Source organism: Bombyx mandarina, chromosome 11 (assembly GCF_030267445.1).
Source record: "Bombyx mandarina strain Sakado chromosome 11, ASM3026744v2".
Classification (NCBI taxonomy): domain Eukaryota; kingdom Metazoa; phylum Arthropoda; class Insecta; order Lepidoptera; family Bombycidae; genus Bombyx; species Bombyx mandarina.
This window is the reverse complement of record NC_143218.1, coordinates 9,559,410-9,580,441: the sequence shown is the minus strand read 5'-3', so window position 1 is coordinate 9,580,441 and position 21,032 is coordinate 9,559,410. Positions and strand designations below refer to the sequence as shown.

The 21,032-nt window shown below is 40.6% G+C and overlaps 1 protein-coding gene across 2 annotated transcripts in view; it reads right to left on the bottom strand.

The window, feature by feature from the left end:
* Positions 1 to 21,032, bottom strand: part of LOC114242208 (Brevican core protein triforce) — a 69,776-nt gene that overhangs the window by 30,038 nt on the left and 18,706 nt on the right. Inside the window, exons 2-3 of one of the 2 annotated variants that reach the window (XM_089730898.1) lie at positions 8,937 to 9,212; positions 3,105 to 3,161 (exon numbers count right to left, since the gene is read on the bottom strand). In XM_089730898.1, coding sequence (XP_089587024.1) covers positions 3,105 to 3,161; positions 8,937 to 9,212 — 333 coding nt within the window. The remainder of the gene's footprint in view (positions 1 to 3,104; positions 3,162 to 8,936; positions 9,213 to 21,032) is intronic. The other variant, XM_089730899.1, reaches the window with a different exon arrangement.

Here is a 21,032-nt window from a genome sequence, read left to right as displayed (position 1 = left end):
TAGAATTAGATATTTAGCATTAAAGAACTGTAACATATCTTATCTTATACCGTTAAACGAGCAATTCTTGTATATATATATTAATATATATAATCTGAACCTCAGAAACGGCTCCAACGATTTTCATAATATTTAGTATACAGCGGATTTCGGGGGCGATAAATCGATCTAGCTACGATTTATTTTCAGAAAATGTTGTTTTATTCGTGTTTTCAATAATCAACTCTTCCCGACATCTATTGGCGAATAATAATACTATTTTTCTTAATTGAGAGCAACTAACAGCTTTAAAGACACAACGAGTTGGCGTTATAAAAAAAAAACCGTCGTTATAAAAAAAGGTCGTCGTCTAGTGAATAATAAAACCGTGTAATAAAAAACAATCCCGCAAAATTATAATTTGCGTAATTACTGGTGGTAGGATCTCTTGGGAGTCCGCACGGGTAGGTACAACCGCTCTGCCTATTTCTGCCGTGATGCTCGCAGTAATGCGTTTCGGTTTGAAAGGTGGGGCATCCGTTGTAACTATACCAGACCTAAGAACTTATATCTCAAGGTGGGTGGCGTATTTACGTTGTAGTTGTCTATGGGCTCCAGTAACCACTTAACAACAGGTGGGTTGTGAGCTCGTCCACCCATCTAAGCAATAAAAAAATAAAAAACAAAAATGCGATTTTTGTCCCTATTGTCGAGATATGTGCTAGGTTAACTTGCACGTTATTTGCAGTCATTTATCGTGATAATCCAACAAAGCAACCGATTCTTTTTGGAAATTATGACTATTTTTCAACATTCGAATCGAGTTCGCGTCGAATGCACAGAGATCCCACAACCTTGACATTTAATATATTTACAAAACGTACTGTTGTAAGATCACCTGTGTGTGCTTGGTCGGGTCAGTCGAAGCTCAAACATTTGCCTAATAATTATGCGTAAAATTAAACATTAGGCAAACTTCTATGGATATAGGGTTGTTGATTTTCGGTGCGTTTAAATTAATAATTATGAACAAACAAACTCAGCTTACACCGTGTTCGATTGTGTTGTGTTATTTGATGATTCGGTGGTGCACTAGTTACTGCCCGTGATTGCTGGGCATAGCAATGGCTCGATTACAACATCGGGCATAATTTTTTTTTTTATTACTTTCACACTACTGCACACATAAACATTGAACTTATTTTGAAAAAAAAACATTGGTGTGGTACTCCTTGTTTGGATGTTTAAAATCTACATATGTGTCTGTTTAAATATAAATTTATAGTACATGGAAAAGTAGTTTGGGGCCGGGTGACCGCGTTTGATTTGTACTCATTCAATATTATTATTATATTAATTTCAAATTACTTTGAACTCCACCAGGATTGGCGATTTTTAGAGAGCATGGTACGAACGTAAATCGAGTAAAGTGATTATTCGTGAAAGATTATTCTTATTATAGTTATTTTCTCTCATAGACAGACAGATGTGACACCCGATACATACAATATAACTGAAAATTCGACGTGCTCTCTCAAGGCGGATTGCGGCTCATTTAAAGAAGAACAAAAGCTAGTTCAGGGCAGACGAAAAAGGAGTCCCAGAAGGCTGTCTTTCTGGTCAAACTGTTCGATTAGTCAATTCAGTGAAATGACAGACCAACCCTGATTGGCAAATAACGTGCATATCTTTTCAAAAGTCTCAACAAAATTTAGATGCGAATTTTCAAATCTCAGAAGACATTTAAATACTTTAACATCGTCATTACGATGACACATCTAATAAAACTGCAGATGGTCTCAACGGAAATCGACATGCCGTTTTACTTGACATTTGAAATAGTCTGCGCTGAATTAATATCACATCGTTGGACCGCCATTCAATAAACTCTTATTCAATTATGCTAAAAATATGAATTTCAATATGGTAAACTAGAATTTGGTTGTAGATTCTCTGGCCTTTTGTGGCGAGTACCTGGGTCACGTGACATTAAATCGTTACTAAAGCACATTAACAGCACATAATAAAGGCTTTTTCAAGTCATCGTAAATCTCCTACGAGCTACGGAATAAAGATTCTAGCGTTATTTTACGTGTTATTGTGGCCTAAAGGATAAGGCGTCCGGAGCATTCGTGTTGAGCGATGCACCGGTGTTCGAATCTCAGGCGGTTACCAATTTTTCTAATGAAATACGTACTTAACGAATGCTCACAATTGACTCCCACGGTGAAGGAATAACATCGTGTAGTAGAAATCAAACCCGCAAAATTATAATTAGCGTAATCACTGGTGGTAGGACCTCTTATGGTTGTGTCATATCTCAGGGTGGGTGGCAGCGTTTACGTTGGGGATGTCTATGGGTTCCGGTAACCACGTAACACCAGGTGGGCCGTGAGTGTGGAAGATGTAGATGTTAACCATTGTAATTTTTACTTGGATTACTAATGAGAAAACAAGCTTATTTTAAATACAGCGTTCAAATCTTAATTCGAATATTCATGAATAATTCTAATTCAATAAAGTGTTAAAATAATGAACCTGCAAATGAAGACGATAGTGGAAACTCAACACGGCCCAGCAGGGATCCAGACTGTTAGCTTTGCTTTGAAGTTCGTATGTATTTAATACCATCATATTAATTTTCTTGTACTAATCCTATTACAGTAGTATTTATGGTAGATAAGTAAACGTCTAGTAATTCTCTTCGGTTTTCGCGAATCGTAAACCTTATTATAACTTATTTTACGGTTTAATTAGGTTTTCTTTATTATTGTTATATTATTTTTGAAGTTTCGACGACTTTACACACACGGGGTCGTCCGTGACTACGAAAACGAAGTAGCTTTAATTAGAACTAAACATATTATTGAAAATAATAAAAATTACATACCGTTATCTACCAAATTTTTATTAATCTTTTAATCTAGATCACGCAGTTTTCGCGCCAAATCTGTGCGAAGTTAATATTTACACTATTAATTGACAGCTATCAGCACCAATTAAACATAACAGAATATTTGTGTTAGAAAATCGTTTGAATGAATATAACAAACGGTTTTTGAGAAATATGTTTGATATATTATTTTAAATCAGTAAATATTAGTGCGTAATTAAAATAGTCTCACGGTAGCTATTTGGTTCCAGCTCTGGCTCGAATGGCGGAGTCGGGTATTTTTTCCGACCTGAAACAAAGCCATAAAAACAAACTGTCATTTTATTTTGAATTCACATATTTGACAGGACTTTTTGGCGGGAACGCGAGGAGTTATTTTGTGTGATTTGTTTTATTTTGTCTTTTTAGTGTTTCTTCAGGTTTAAATGTGTAATAACGGTGGTTTATTAATTGTTTAGTATCTGTGAAAGTGCACAAATGTGGGAAAATGAAACAAAGCCGTTGGAAGTAACTTCTCGGGATCCTCCAAAAATATTGAATTTTAATCGCTCTTGGTAAAATAAATTAATGTATTTGTTATATTTTTTGCATGCTTATCTAAACTTTATTTTTCGTTTAAGATTTTCTACGATTTTCGGGAGTTGTAGACCTAATTAAAATTACAATTGCGGTGTATAAATTATTAAATAAAACAATAATCTACAATTTTCGTATCTACAATCTACAATAACGAAAATTGTAAATTATTCGTATCGTCGGAAAATACTTAATGAGAATGACGAATGACAATATGGAATATAAAAACGACCTTATACTGTAAAAATAGTTTTAATTATTATTTTTAAATTCATGAAATAAATAGTACAGATACATTTTAGAAACATAAATGCCATGAACACATATAGCAATTTAAAAACTAACCAAATGTGGGCGCTAATCCGTGGTCATCGCTATTCGTGTTGACCTTGTCTTCATTGTTGTTCTAGTTTCGACTTTGATGCTTAGTTTAAGGTCTCTATTGAAGGACATTATTGTATGTATTTATTAAATCATTTTAGGCATCCAAACGTCTCTTTGTTTTTAAGGTTATTTTATTCTATTTTTTTTATTGCTTAGATGAGTGGACGAGCTCACAGCCCACCTGGTGTTAAGTGGTTATTGGAGCACTTAGACATTTACAACGCAAATGCGCCACCCACCTTGAGATATAAGTTCTAAGGTCCCAGTATAGTTACAACGGCTGCTCCACCCTTCAAGCTGAAACGCATAACTGCTTCATGGCAGAAATAGTCGGGGTGGTGGTACCTACCCGTGCGGACTCACACGAGGTCCTACCACCAATAAAGCCAATAAAATTATTTATACATGACTCTTAATTCTAAATGGTATTATCTGTTTAGTTCATATTCCGTTGCCGAAAACGAAAAAAAGGTTGACATATCCAGTCTTATCCATAGACATAAAGTGAAATACTTTTTGACATAGAAAAACAGACAAATAACAGAGCGCCTGGAACTTCGTTTACTAAAAGACCGCAGTTAAACGCAGGCTACACCATTAGCGGTGGCAAATGAAAGTAGATTTTCATAATAAGTAGTCGCACGCACTGGTTCAACGAATCGCGAATAACTATTGAGAGTTTTCTTAACATTTGACTCATGAAATGGAAGTTTTTCCTTTATTTGACTAAGCCCGGTTTGTATTTCGAGTACACGCAAACATATCACATTCGATAACCTAATAACTTTGGTCATTCACCATGGTTATAGCGGTTACTTAGCATTAAGTACAAATCTATACTTATATAGATGAATGATAAATCTATACTTATATAGACTTGTACAAATCTATACTTATATAGTTGTATATAAGTACATATACATATATAAAAATGAATTGCTGTTCGCTAGTCTCGCTAAAACTCGAGAACGGTTGAACCGATTTGGCTAATTTTGGTCTTGAATTAGTTGTGGAAGTCCAGAGAAGGTTTAAAACGCAGATAAATATGAATGTGCTCGGAATTAAATAAAAATAACAATTTTGTTTTCCCTTTGATGTGTCCGCCGTTGGACGGATTCCTTTTGTTTGTATTAAGTTTATTTTATACAAAAGTTTAGGTCTTTTATTTATCGATTGAGGCACTACGAAGTCTGCCGGGTTAGCTAGTTATTGATAATTAGATATATGAAATGAGATTAGATATTAGTATTATTTTAAAGGAATTAAAAATAATATGAAATTAATAATAGACAACAAAACACGTGGATCGTCAAAAAATTGTTGAAAATTTATTTCACAGCTTGCAACTCCAATATTTTTTCCGGTACGATGTAAAAACGCTCGTGCGTTAGGCTTAAGTACGAATCCCGCTGGTTTTCTGTGCTCAAGTGTAAACAGGTCGGTGGGGACATAGTGGAAATGGGTCAGCGAGTTCTGATGATGTTCCCGTTTGCTGTTTCCCTCTTAACTATCTCACGTTAAACTGACAACGTGTACTTTAAGTACCACGACAAAGATATAACTTTTAATTTGAACATTACAGTCCTAGGAATAAGATGTATTGTAAATTATCATTAGGGGCTCCATTTAACAGAAAAAATAATAATTGTAAGTGTATGCACGAGTAGTCATCGTTAGAAATGCATCTGGCTGCTTTATTTATCTCTCAAATATAATTCCGGAAGACGTAGCGTCAGTAAGCCTCCTACAAGATGGACCGAAGACCTAGTGAGGTTCGCGGGGATCCGCTGGATGCAGGCAGTGCAGGACCGATCTTGTGGTGAGGCTTGGGGCAGGCCTATATCTAGCAGTAGACGTCTGTGGGCTGATAGAATAGAATAATAACCCGTCGACCGTGCTACGTCATTTTCAACTTTGCGTTAAGGGCACTAAGCGAGGCCAAAATTCGCAATAATATTTTGAGATATGATAAGAAGACGCCTAGCGATGTTTCATTTCTACAGACAACATCATTTATCCACTGTATCATGGGTTGGTAGAGACGCAATACGTGATCATCGACTAATTTAGAAGTGTATACATTTTTAGAAGTCGAAAATTTAATTTCTGTCTTACACCGTGACAAGCCATGACAACTGACCTAGTGAACATCGCTGGGTCACGTTGGATGCAGGTGGCTACAAACTGACCGCACTTTCCCGATCCATTAACGATGCTTTTAGGCTCGATGAGTAAATTAACCCATAGACACAGCCCACTGAGTTTCTTACCGGATCTTCTCAGTGAGTCGCGTTTCCGATCCGGTGGTAGATTCTGCCAAGCACTGCTCTTCCTACAACCAGTGTTAGCAACACTCCCGGCTTGAGCCCCGTGAGCTCACCCATACGCTAGGGTTACGCTGATATAGCCTCTCAACTTACAGCACAGGTAGGAGAAACAAAAAAAAGGCCGGACATCAATTGGAGAGGCTTATGTTCAGTAGTGAACATGCTGAGATGAGATTACATCATGATATGTCAACTAGTTTACTGAGTATAAATGAAATATTAAGTATTACATTTTTTTTATCTAGTCATTGGTTTCGTCTTCGACTAAATAAGCTCCCCATGAGTTTTTGTTTGGTATAACTTGAGATATTTCGACTAGGCTAAGCCAATGTTTAAATAATCTAATTACAATGTAGAGCTAAGATATCGTTTTGAAGTAGCTTACACAGATATATGTGTGGTATAATGAAAAAAAAAGAGTTACGCAAATACTTTCACAGATATAATATACGATATATAAAATACGAATCAGATATATAAAATATGGAAAATGATTTAGCCCTGTTAAAAATGAAACAGGTAACAAAGTAGGAATTTTGTACAAATATCCCTTAATATACAGTAATTGAAGATAAGAAGCTTATCGTGAAAATTATTAAGAACGGTAAAGAGAAATCATACATATGTGTAACTGCTTTCTCATCGATCTGCCTCAATAAAAACAAGATGTACCTTCAAAATGTTTTAATTTATAATATTAAAATACTAACGCTAAAAAGGCTAAAGTTATTTTGTCTATCTAATGTATTATATTATTTGATTTCTGATACTATTTTACAAATTCATTGACCTTTCTGACATACGTTTTTAAGTATGAAAGGAATTTGTTATTGTAAGCAATAAATATCTTTGACATCGCAGCGAATGTGTTAACAGAAGTATTTTAATCGTCAGTAATTTGTAGTACGAGTTCCATAGTCTCGCCATTATGCTGAGTTCTTTGACTGAACATTGAACTTCTCAAGGGCGACGCATGGAATTAAAGATCAGGGTCAACAATACCATACGGGGCTTAAAACAGCTGATTTACAGATATAATCAGTGATATTTAATTTAATCATTGTCGAAAACAATAACTAATATTGAAATTCATTGTTCAAGGCAGTTAGCTGTTTAGTTGAAAGGATTAGTTCCATTGATTTTAAAATTATCGGTTCCAGAATTTCGGGGTTTCGTAATATTTTTAATGTGCCTAAAAGTGATTACTACGGCGGTACCCTGTTTACTAGCCCATTACATAATTAAAAATAATCGAATAGCTAATTCAATTTTAGCGCTTAATCACAAAGTCCACACACACAAATAAAAATACCGACAATTTTATTTCATATTTGATTTGTCTGACCTACGTACGTCAAAAATGTGTCCTTTGCGAACATTGCTTCTTGAGTAGCAACACTAGCATTTCCAAGGAAAACCAGTTTGTTAAGGTCAGGGCCGCTAAGGTGCATGACATAAATGCCTTCGCATCTGCAAGTTTTATGAACTTGAAGGACCAAGTATAACACAAATTGAATCTAGGAATGTGGAATCTTAAAAATAATTAGATATTAAGAATAAAATTATGATGAGTATCAAAAATATTATATTTTGGATAGATATTGCGACGACCAGCAGAGTCTATCGAGTAACTTGTTGTTCTGGATAGGGTCAATAGTAAAAGATCTCGTGGACGAATGCGCTGGACTGATTGGATAAAAGTCCTTACCAAAACCCCACTTAACGAGTGTGCGCGCCAAGACTTAGTTCGCCAACTATGGATATCAGCTGTCGAGGCTTTAATAAACAGGGATTCTAGATGACCACGACTGCTTTGTCAAGAGTAACCGACTATGATGATCAAAATGTACAGAAATTATTAAATCCGTACAGGAAAACCTATTTATAATCCACCAAAGCAGTAGATATCTGCCATTAAGAGCTAAACGTGTTTGAGTCACTAAGATGATTCGATTGAATGATGATTCGATTGTATTGGATAACGATTAATATACGAATTCTTCGAATTCGAGTTCATAGATTTAGAAATAAACCAGACCGCACCCTACACGTACCGACCAATACCCAAATTGACGACACTTAAGTCGTAACATACTACTACAGAGGGACGACCAGTTACTCTTCAATTAAGGACAGTATAGGCATTGTAGATATAGTGCTATTATTGTATTTATGGTAATTCTAGGAGATACTAAAGTACTAGTGGTAAGCTCAACGGCCCCAAGCTCCAAAGGAAGATTTTCTTCTGTGTGATCGGCCCTAAAAATATGCACGTAATATTATGTCGAAGTCGTCGCGGCCTAAAGGACATGACGTCCGATGCATTCGTATTTTGCGAGTACCGGCGTTCGAATCCCGCAGGCGGGTACCAATCTTTCTAATGATACACTAAACTACATTTATATACTTAACAAACTATACTTAACAAATGTTCACGATTTACTTCCATGGCCAACGAATAACGTCTTGTAATAAAAATGAAACCCGCAAAAGTTATAATTTGCGTAATTACTGCATGCGTCCGCACGGGTAGGATAAATAATAAATGTAGGTACATATGACCAAAACAAGGTAAGCTCAGAATTATCTTTAACACAGAAACTGACTCGGGGCGATCATCAAACACCAAACGAACGAGGTAATGTATTAAATGTATTTGTATTGTAATTATTGTAATTTATGTCTTAAAGTAATTCAAACAGCTCACCAAAGCCATCACGGACTTTTTTTTTTAATGCCACTGTTTAAAGTTTTGCTTCAATACATCGAATACATGCCTTCAATTGAATCCAAGAACGAGTCGATCTGCTCCGATTCTACACTTTGTAGGCTGTCATCCTCCACGTAGTCTTGAGTTTCTTGTAAGTCTTCTTGGAAATCCTCTTCTTTATTAGACTGCTCTAGTGTACTCTCTTTCGTGTGCATTTTGACAGGTAATATATCCAGAACCGAAGGAGGTCTCACTGCATTACTCTTCACGCCGAGTTTCTTCTGCAGAAAAGCTTCTAGAATTTGCTTCGTTATCTTATTCTGACGCGCCAGCTCTTGGAATTCTGTGGAGAAAGGAGAATTCAGATAAAAATGACTGTACGGATAGTGGTTAGAGAAAAGAGTGAAAGAAACAGTGTTACTGTGTCATTTTTATCTGGTTCTCCCTTCTAGAAGGGAATTTCCCTTTGATTGATTGATCGAATTTTGATTGATTTTGTGTGCAAGGGAGATGAAGTGCATAACATATAGTTCAGAAATTGAGAAAGATATATAAATATTATAAGTGCTAACACGAGTAGGCTTAGATTAAAGATTAAAAACAATAGAACACGTTACATATCATTCACTCCATCATTTTTTCAAATTTTTTATTTATTGCTTAGATGGGTGGACGAGCTCACAGCCCGCCTGTTGTTAAGTGGTTACTGGAGCCCATAGACATTTACAACGTAAATGCGCCACCCACCTTAAGATGTAAGTTCTAAGGTCTCAGTATAGTTATACGTTAGTCAGTCAGTTGCTTTCGGCTTACTGTAAAATTGACTACTTTTCAGCAAAACTATTTTTCGAGATACTGTTTTTCCAAATGCGGCCACTTTATGCTGTTGGCCTACAAACCAATTTAAATCGACATCGTATTTGCATTTATTGCATAAAATCAGATATATAGGTATTACCATCACAAAAACAGCAATCACCGTAAACAATGGCTTCAATACTTAAATATGTTTATCAGATTTTTTCAAAGATTAAATGTACGGAAACGAAACAGATTAACCCTGTTAATTACTACAAAAGGATATATTAATCACCTTAATATCTGTGCATCGGTAGCCTTGCATTGTTCCAATTCGTGCGTCGGGAAGTTATCTTCTGAGTAATTATAAATTTTCATATCAAAGAAAACCATGATGGTTTATTTGTGTACTGTGCCTTTCCGCTTCGTTTACTCGTTTGAGTGTAATTTTGACTAATACATATCGCACATGCGGTGCGATAACGTCACCTATGCAAATTATGTAATTTTTCAGGAGAAACGTTGGAAAATTCAACATCTTATTATATCTAATATATAAAATTCTCGTGTCACAATGTTCGTTCCCATACTCCTCCGAAACCGCTTGACCGATTCTCATGAAATTTTTTATGCATATTCAGTAAGCCTGAGAATCGGCTACTATCTATTTTTTATACCCCTAAGTGATTAGGGTTGTCCACCCCTAGCATATTTTTTTATTTGGACTTTTTTTTTTGTTATAATGAGGTATTATGTGGTTGAATGAGGTTTTGTTATTTTTATTATATATTCCCTCATCGTTCACAGCACTACATACCTCTTTCACTCATTTACCACATCTTTACACAATTACAATAAGTTAGTTTTTTTCTACATTAGAAATTCCCTAGAAATCTTATATATGGCAAAACAATGTTTGCCGGGTCAGCTAGTATATTATACATTTATAGTTCTGCTAGACTAAAGAAATAAAGACGATAATATTTAAACTACAACTTTAAATTTCATCAGTAAAAGCAAACATCTCACTGATATAACTATTAAAAAATGTATTTTCTCATACTCAGTTCAGTTTTAACAAAAATTGCATAAGTGACTTTATAGCACCGTATGTGCGATATATCAACATCATTCCGATAGAGGCACCCGTCACGTGCGGACGTGCTCATCGTCCACTCGATCGCCCGGTCTTTGTTCGCCCGGCTTTTGTTAGCCCGGCCATTGTTCGCGCGGCCTGTGTTCGTGATACATCTGCCGACCAAGTGTGTTTCCTGGAAGCTTTTATTTGTTTTGTTTTAGTTATTTTTGTGTTCGTGGAACATTTGCCGACAAAGTGTTTTCCTGCAAGTATTTATTTGTTTTGCTTCTTTTTGTAATTTCTGTTTTGTTGTGCCTTTTCTTTGTCCTGTAGTAATCGCGCCGCATTGCCACCTGTGTTCAATAGAACCGCTCAGGTCCGAGAAGTTGGGGCCTCGCCGCAAGGCGAGTGTTTTCAAGACCCGGGGCCGCCCCACCTGGGTACTCAGCGATCATGGACGCTGTATTCGTGGAATTCCTCCGACTTCGTCACCCACAGCTCGCCTCAGAGTTTCTGGCTTTCAAGGCCAATCACACTGCGAGCTCTCTCGAAGACTCCGCCGTGCTCGCTGCTCCTGCGTCGCCTTCGTGCAAAGCGTCTACATCGAGCACCGCAGCCTCCGTCGTGCCTGCCGTTCTCGCGTCGCCTATACTGGCGAGTAAAACTACTGCGTCGTCCGCCGTGGCCACCGTTCCAGCAGCGCGATCATCCGCGGCCTCCGTCGCGCCCTCCAAAACTCCTGCTTGTAGGTCACCTGCGCCCGCCTCCTCGTCCTCCGACTCTGACTCGGAGATGGAGGTCGACCTCGCCCCCGCCTCATCGACGGATGGATTCACCCTGGTACAAAAGGGTAAGAAGCGTGCCGCGGAGTCTCGAGCTCTCGCGGCCGCTAAAATTAGCAAAGCCGCGAACGCGTCGCGCCCCCGCCCTCAGACTCCCGTTGCGCCTCCAGCCCGTGCCACTCCGTCGCCGCGACCGGTGGCGCAATCTAAAACTCAGACCCCTCCCCCGGTTATCCTTCAAGAGAAGGCAGCTTGGGACCGAGTTTCCCTGGCCCTTAAGGCCAAAAATATTAATTTTGCCAGCGCCCGTAATCTCGCCAACGGGATTCAAATAAAAGTAACGACACCCGACGACCATAGGGCCCTCTCAAGTTACCTCCGAAAGGAGCGTATAAGTTTCCACACTTATACGCTCCAGGAGGAGCGCGAACTCCGCGTTGTCATACGTGGAATCCCGAAGGAGCTAGATGCCGATCTCGTCAAGGCAGATCTGATAGAACAAGGCCTACCAGTAAATTCCGTGCACCGCATGCACACCGGCCGCGGTAGGGAGCCATACAATATGGTTTTAGTCGCCCTCCAGCCTACCCCCGAGGGTAAGCAAATTTTTAACATTCGGACCGTCTGTAGGCTCTCCGGTATTGCCGTCGAAGTCCCCCATAAAAAAGGCACTCCTAGTCAGTGCCATAACTGCCAACTGTACGGGCACTCTTCCCGTAACTGTCACGCGCGCCCCCGATGTGTTAAGTGTTTGGGCGATCACGCCACGGCCCTCTGCGCTCGCGACCAAAAAACCGCGACGGAACCGCCTAGCTGTGTCCTGTGCCGAACACAAGGTCACCCCGCGAACTACCGTGGATGCCCCCGAGCTCCAAAAATAAATCGCCGCGTCGCCCGTCAAAACCGCCTCCGAGCTTCCGGCCCAGACATCAAAGCCACGGTACCCTCTGTGCCGAAGGCTAAGCCTGCTTTCGTGCCGGCGTCGGTGCCCAGCGTCTCGGCTTGGGCTAAACCGTTGCCGTACACGAACACGGCTACAACTCTCTCCCCCGCGACTCGTCCCACCCCCGCGATACGTCCCTCCCCCGCGACCTGCCCTCCGACCGCGTCCGAAAATCTCGCTCTAGCGATTGACTTTTTTCAGTCGATCAACTTTGAGCGTGTTAACGCTTTGGGTGACGCCATTCGCGCCGCCTCCACTGCACAACATTTCATCGCCGTTGTGCAAGAATACGCTGACGTATACGCGTCGTTAAATACGTACGTCCTCCCCTCACTCCGCCGGTAATCAATGGCGTACATTAGTAGAATAAAACCCTTATCCGTAACAATAGGATTTTTTAACGCTTACGGTCTCGCAAATCAACGTGATCAGGTTTGTGATTTTTTGCGTGACCATCAAATTGACATTTTCTTAGTGCAGGAGACCCTACTTAAGCCCGCGCGCCGTGACCCTAAAATCGCGAACTATAACATGGTCAGGAACGACAGGCTCTCTGCCCGTGGTGGTGGTACCGTTATTTACTATAGAAGAGCCCTGCATTGCGTCCCGCTCGATCCTCCCGCGCTCGCTAATATCGAAGCATCAGTGTGCCGAATCTCACTGACGGGACACGCGCCGATCGTTATCGCGTCCGTTTATCTTCCACCGGATAAGATCGTTCTAAGCAGTGATATTGAGGCGCTGCTCGGTATGGGGAGCTCTGTCATTCTGGCGGGCGACCTAAATTGTAAACACATCAGGTGGAACTCACACACCACAACCCCGAATGGCAGGCGGCTTGACGCGTTAGTCGATGATCTCGCCTTCGATATCGTCGCTCCGTTAACCCCGACTCACTACCCGCTAAATATCGCGCATCGCCCGGATATACTCGACATAGCGTTATTAAAAAACGTAACTCTGCGCTTACACTCGATCGAAGTAGTTTCAGAGTTAGATTCAGACCACCGTCCCGTCGTCATGAAGCTCGGTCGCGCTCCCGATTCCGTTCCCGTCACGAGGACTGTGGTGGATTGGCACACGCTGGGCATCAGCCTGGCTGAATCTGATCCACCATCGCTCCCGTTTAACCCGGACTCTACCCCGTCTCCTCAGGATACCGCTGAAGCCATAGACATCTTAACATCACACATCACCTCGACATTAGATAGGTCATCGAAACAAGTTGTAGCGGAGGACTTCCTTCACCGCTTCAATTTGTCCGACGATATTAGGGAACTCCTTAGAGCTAAGAACGCCTCGATACGCGCCTACGACAGGTATCCTACCGCGGAAAATCGTATTCGAATGCGTGCCCTACAACGCGACGTAAAGTCTCGCATCGCCGAAGTCCGAGATGCCAGATGGTCTGATTTCTTAGAAGGACTCGCGCCCTCCCAAAGGTCTTACTACCGCTTAGCTCGTACTCTCAAATCGGATACGGTAGTAACTATGCCCCCCCTCGTAGGCCCCTCAGGCCGACTCGCGGCCTTTGATGATGACGAAAAAGCAGAGCTGCTGGCCGATACATTGCAAACCCAGTGCACGCCCAGCACTCAATCCGTGGACCCTGTTCATGTAGAATTAGTAGACAGTGAGGTAGAACGCAGAGCCTCCTTGCCACCCTCGGATGCGTTACCACCCGTCACCCCGATGGAAGTTAAAGACTTGATCAAAGACCTACGTCCTCGCAAGGCTCCCGGTTCCGACGGTATATCTAACCGCGTTATTAAACTTCTACCCGTCCAACTCATCGTGATGTTGGCATCTATTTTCAATGCCGCTATGGCGAACTGTATCTTTCCCGCGGTGTGGAAAGAAGCGGACGTTATCGGCATACATAAACCCGGTAAACCAAAAAATCATCCGACGAGCTACCGCCCGATTAGCCTCCTCATGTCTCTAGGCAAACTGTATGAGCGTCTGCTCTACAAGCGCCTCAGAGATTTCGTCTCATCCAAGGGCATTCTCATCGATGAACAATTCGGATTCCGTACAAATCATTCATGCGTTCAACAGGTGCACCGCCTCACGGAGCACATTCTTGTGGGGCTTAATCGACCAAAACCGTTATACACGGGAGCTCTCTTCTTCGACGTCGCAAAAGCGTTCGACAAAGTCTGGCACAATGGTTTGATTTTCAAACTATTCAACATGGGCGTGCCGGATAGTCTCGTGCTCATCATACGGGACTTCTTGTCGAACCGCTCTTTTCGATATCGAGTCGAGGGAACCCGCTCCTCCCCACGACCTCTCACAGCTGGAGTCCCGCAAGGCTCTGTCCTCTCACCCCTCCTATTTAGCTTATTCGTCAACGATATTCCCCGGTCGCCGCCGACCCATTTAGCTTTATTCGCCGACGACACGACTGTTTACTATTCTAGTAGAAATAAGTCCCTAATCGCGAAGAAGCTTCAGAGCGCAGCCCTAGCCCTAGGACAGTGGTTCCGAAAATGGCGCATAGACATCAACCCAGCGAAAAGTACTGCGGTGCTATTTCAGAGGGGAAGCTCCACACGGATTTCCTCCCGGATTAGGAGGAGGAATCTCACACCCCCGATTACTCTCTTTAGACAACCCATACCCTGGGCCAGGAAGGTCAAGTACCTGGGCGTTACCCTGGATGCATCGATGACATTCCGCCCGCATATAAAATCAGTCCGTGACCGTGCCGCGTTTATTCTCGGTAGACTCTACCCCATGATCTGTAAGCGGAGTAAAATGTCCCTTCGGAACAAGGTGACACTTTACAAAACTTGCATAAGGCCCGTCATGACTTACGCGAGTGTGGTGTTCGCTCACGCGGCCCGCACACACATAGACACCCTCCAATCCCTACAATCCCGCTTTTGCAGGTTAGCTGTCGGCGCTCCGTGGTTCGTGAGGAACGTTGACCTACACGACGACCTGGGCCTCGAATCAATTCGGAAATACATGAAGTCAGCGTCGGAACGATACTTCGATAAGGCTATGCGTCATGATAATCGCCTTATCGTTGCCGCCGCTGACTACTCTCCGAATCCTGATCATGCAGGAGCCAGTCACCGTCGACGCCCTAGACACGTCCTTACGGATCCATCAGATCCAATAACCTTTGCATTAGATGCCTTCAGCTCTAATACTAGGGGCAGGCTTAGGGACCCCGGTAACCGTACTCGTCGAACTCGACAAAGAGGTCGACGTGCAACCTAACCCATGCATCAGCCCGCTGAGTTTCTCGCCGGATCTTCTCAGCGGGTCGCGATTCCGATCCGGTAGTAGATTCATTCGCGAAACAATTGCTCTTGAGTTGTTAGGTCTCCTTCGGAGGCGCTCGGGCAGTTGTTAGCAAATCCCACCCCTCTTGGCTGAGCCTTAGCTCGCCCACCTGTCCTGGTGAAACTGGAAAGGCCTTCGGGCCACCAGTAAACTTTCAATCATAAAAAAAAAAAAAAAAAAAAAAAAAAATATCAACATACCTCATAACGAGTACGTCGTCAAGGTAGAAAATATTAAATTAATCAAACAGATACTTGATTCACGATATACCGCTATGTGTCATGAAGAGAATCTACCATTATTATTCCAATACTTATTTCGATGAACGGTGGGATAACGAAATGGTTCAATCACCTTTCGTTACCGAAAGTGGTCTTCCTTGATACGGCGCGTTTCGCAAATAAGTTTCTCACTCAAAAAAGCCCTATTTTTTTAATGAGAAACTTATTCGCGCCCACTAGTGAATTTGATCGAAGGCACCGCTACCAGCGGCAATAAAAAAAATATTATGTCATTTTTTGTATTCTGTCAATTAAAAGATTTTAAAAAAAGTTCTGTAATCGATAACAATTAGGATATTATTGTTTACTATAGATAATTGCAATAATTGCAAAGTCTGAGTCTGGAATAGGTCAAAGTTGAAAATTTTACAAGAAAAATAAAATAAAAATAATAACTATAAAATTGCACTGTCTCGAATTGATGATTTTTTTGTGTATCTTTGTAACTTTTTGTTCGTCTGACCTTCACACAGCTATAAAAGCGAAATCCATGAAAAACTCAATGAGTTACAACCAGATTTTGGTCAGGAGGTCTCTCATGATTTTGGAATGGCAACTACAAAGCAGAAGCTTCTACTGCACAGTAGATACACCGCCAACCGGTCGCTCTTATCACGATGATGTTACTCTTGGCTGGCGCGCTAGAGCGGAGGTAGTGCGCCACGCGACCTCGACTCCCTCCAGGTCACCTTAAATGGAGGGAGGCTGCTGCCTGCAGGCCCAGTCCCTGTACGTATGATCGTACTCTCTTCTCCGACCCCCGGTTCGGCAGCGACGGATCCTCAAGGGAAGACTTGCTCGCTGGTTATCTCGCAGAAGTCGAGCATCGCTTTCCAGGACGCCAATTTGGGAAACATCGTAGTCACAGCGGTCAGCAGCGACAGATCCTCTCCTATGACCGCGACGTGAGCGGCGGGAGCGTCCTCCACGGAGTCTTCCTTATTGCGGTCATCATAGTGGTGGCACTACCCTGTCAGTTCACCCCTAGCCATTGCCGGTGAGCACCTGCGTCAGCTGGAAGGTATGACGTCCTTAGTTGCGGCCTAGCCAGTCCGCGGGGAACGGGCGGATATACTTGTTTTCCTGGATCGAGGCATTGATTGGTTGAATACAGGAGGAGTTTCGTGTCGTACGCTCCTTATGAAAGAGCACCACTGTGCTTTTCGCAGGGTGTACTTCTGTGAACTACGTGCTGAATCGCTGACTTCGGATCCCGGCTACGGTGTGCGGTAATTTCTTGGTGATGACAGACTTGTTCCTATTGGACAGCTGTGTCGTCGGCTATTGAGTTGCTTGCGCACGAGGAAATGTTAGTATTCAGAGCATGAGCCTACATATAGTAATATGATATTCTTGGAAACGTCGTTAGCGCGATTCAAGTTTTCGGGATGTCTTCTTCTTCTTTCTCTTGCCCTTTTTATATGGGGCAGCATGTCTTTATCATGCTGCATACGGATTTGGCATAAGTTTGACGACTGGCTATTTGTTTGGCGTTAATCCTCCTCCAATATGAGATATATTTCCAGTAGTATGTTCGTTGCAACGGGGCATGGAGATGGGAGATATCTTCAATTTTAAGAGAAGTAGACAGACAGTTGACGGTCCACCGATTATTATTATTAAAATTCAACATAATCATATAATTTTTCCTGAGCAAAGTGCTTATTGATTAAGCACTTTATTTTTATTATCATCATACCGTAAATATAAAACCTGGCACTAAAACAAGATTTTACCTTGTAAAATAACTGCGACGACAGATAAGTTTCAATAATAATGGGTACTAAATAAAATATTGCATTGTGTGAGCGAAATTACACGATAAATACGTTTCTCCTTGCTATTTTAAGAAACCCGTCAGTCTTAATGTGAAGATTCACTTAGTTTTGTTGTTGTAACACCTCAGTGTTTAAGGTAGATAAGGAGATGGCTTCATGCCACTGGTGTAGCAATATAAAGTGGACGTTCCCGTGATCAGAGCATAGTCGTCATCTTAAGGTACGACTTAGTCTTGATGGGTTGCAAAGCGATTACTTTACTTTTCAAATAGATAAATTCTTTCAGATTCTTTCGATTCCGTCGTCTCTCTTTACCACTGCATCACACGCCACCGAATTGCTTATCTCTACTGCTTGGAGTCCGTCGGTTTACAGAGCAATTTCATCCGTTCGGCGTAAGGAGGTACGACGACCCCGTTAGATAGTTAGGTAAAAGCCATTGCCCTTTGTCGTTTACCTAGAAAATACGAATCTTTGCAGGGCCATTATAAGTTTTACCGACATGTCAAAGTCACAATTGTATTGCACATGGGCTGTCCTGTTCGCTATCGAAAGAAAAAGCTAGAAGAACTAGCTAGACCTGTCTAGGTGATGAGCTCACTCGCTATAATATCAGTAATAAATAATGCGAAAACTGTGGGTTTATTTTTGATTACACACTGTTATAGTTTCATCGTGGTAGTCTTTCCTGAAAGTAAGAAAGTACTCATTATCTGGGCAAAAAATGGTTTCATTGCGAAAATGGGTGAACCAGCTCACAATTATTAACTTGGGGTCATCTGTGGTTACCGAAACTTTACGATTGTTACATCACTTAGCCATTAATTTACGTAATCTTATCAACTAATACTAATATAGGTTATCAATGACATAGTGCTTAATTTGGAAAAAATATTGTTAACCAGTGCTGAACTTGTTTTCAGAGAATAATGATTTTGATTAAAAATTATGAATGACGTATCCTTGAACTTGTTCATTTGCCTTTATTATACTTTTATTATTGTTTTAATTTCGCTGGAAAACGTGCCATTGAATCTAAAGTATTTCTTAATAGTATTGCGTAAGAAAGCAGCATTCGTAGGCAGCGACCTGACTCTACCCCTGGCATTGCGACGTCCATGGGCGACGGTAACCACTCACCATCAGGTGGGCAGTATGCTCGTGCCTCGTGCCTACAAGGGCAATAAAAAAAGAAAGACTCCATTTTTTTTAGTTTAATTCTTCCTCCTTGCATTAATTAATAAACCAAACGACACCTAAACATTGATAACGTTTTTCAGTTATACAATTTAATTGTTAGCTCTACCGGTCTGCACGACCCGGATGTGGGTCAAGTGTACCAGACACGGCAGGCGTTTCGTGTCCGTTCTTCGACTATTGTCCGTATTGTCAGATCTCTCTAATCAATAGATTAAATGCTACCGTGAACAGAATAACGGAAGAATTATTCAATTTTTATTTCGTTTCGTTATGACACAATACCGATAGTAACAATAAAAATGAAATGAAGAGAAGATTAACATGTGGTCAAAGAGAGCCTGGCAATTTTTTTTTCCTACCTATGCTGATAGCCTTGAGAAGCTATTTCAGCTTCTCCTTGACGTGTAGGTGAGCTCACGGGGCTCAAACCGGGAGTATTGCTAACACTGGCCGTAGTAAGAGCAGTGCTTCACAGAATCTACCATCGGATCGGAAACGTGACCAACTGAGAAGATCCGGCGAGAAACTCAGTGGACTGCCTGGCTAAGAAAGTGAGTTCTGATTCCACATAATGTGGGATACAGACAAGAAGAAAGAGGACATTACAAATAATTTGCGCAACTAGTTTAGAGACGATTTTAAGATTTCAGATTACAAAGAATTCGTTTGTAGTCCGCGATAAGTATAGAGAAATTTCTCTGATAATTAATTGTTCGTTAGCTTAAGATTTTGATTTTAATCTAATGAAACAATTGAAAGTTGTTGTTTTGTTTTTAAATGAAAAAGCATTCAGTACTTTGTGCTTTCAATGGCTTAAATACGGATGTTCACTAAGCTATTGGAACATATTCCTTTTTTGGCATACCAAAAGGCATATTAAATACGGCAGAAAATTTTCTGCAACTATAGAGATCCATCTCGACTTTGTTTCGTCTTAAATGAAGCATTCATGATATCGATATGCCAGAGGCCCAGCCCAGTTTAGTTTTTACAGATTTGAATATTTTAAGAAAAATGGAAATGAATTTTTCACGTTTTTACACATTTATTAAAATGTAATTGAATTAAAAATCCTTCTCCCTGGCCTTTCCTCTCTGTCTCGACATGGGAATCAGATTCCAAGATGGAAGAGCTATGTTAGAGTTGTTTAAATGCTTCAATTCCAGCCATGTACAGGAATGTAAACTTCACCGTAGCCACAGCTCTAATGCGCAGTATCTTAGAATAACAGTAAAGATCAACTTCTTAATCAACTTTTTAAACTTTTAATAGCACAGTAAAAGCCTGAAATTTACAAACAAAATTTAAATTTTGACAACGTCTCGACTTTATGAAGGGACACTTACAATTAATATGGAAGTGTTGTGAAAGAAAACGTTTATATGGATATACCATCAAAAGTATATAATTGACAATCACTACGAATTTATTTAATAAAACAAGAAGACTAATCGATTTGCAACTCAATGTTAGTAAGTGAACTTGAACTTTCAATTTACAGAATTACGCTAAACGTGTTCATGAATGTGCAGTTATAGTAATAAAACTATCGGAATGCTTTATGTAATGGTTGTTAATAAATTTATTTAGATTCACTGTAATAAAATTTTATCATACTCTGTTAAGTGCAGTGATTACTGATAATTGAAATTTTGCAGAACAATGCCAATTCTGGAAGATTCTGGATTTGTGTACTTCGATGTTATTGAGACTTCGAGTTAGACTTCGACTTGGCCTACAGATGGGCTCTGGTCATTAGTGGATGTTTGTGGAAATACCCACTGGTGTATATAATAGGTACTGATCATATTATGGTCACATATATCTCATATTATTATAAACTGGTGTATATAATAATATCATATAATAATATACATCAGTGAACCCGACATTGTCCTGTATACGTCTTAAATCCAAAAATTACAGACTTTAGTTTTATGAAAGAAAAAAAACCTTTTGGAGTGGATCGAATTATGATCGAATTGTGACGATTCTCAAATCCCTTT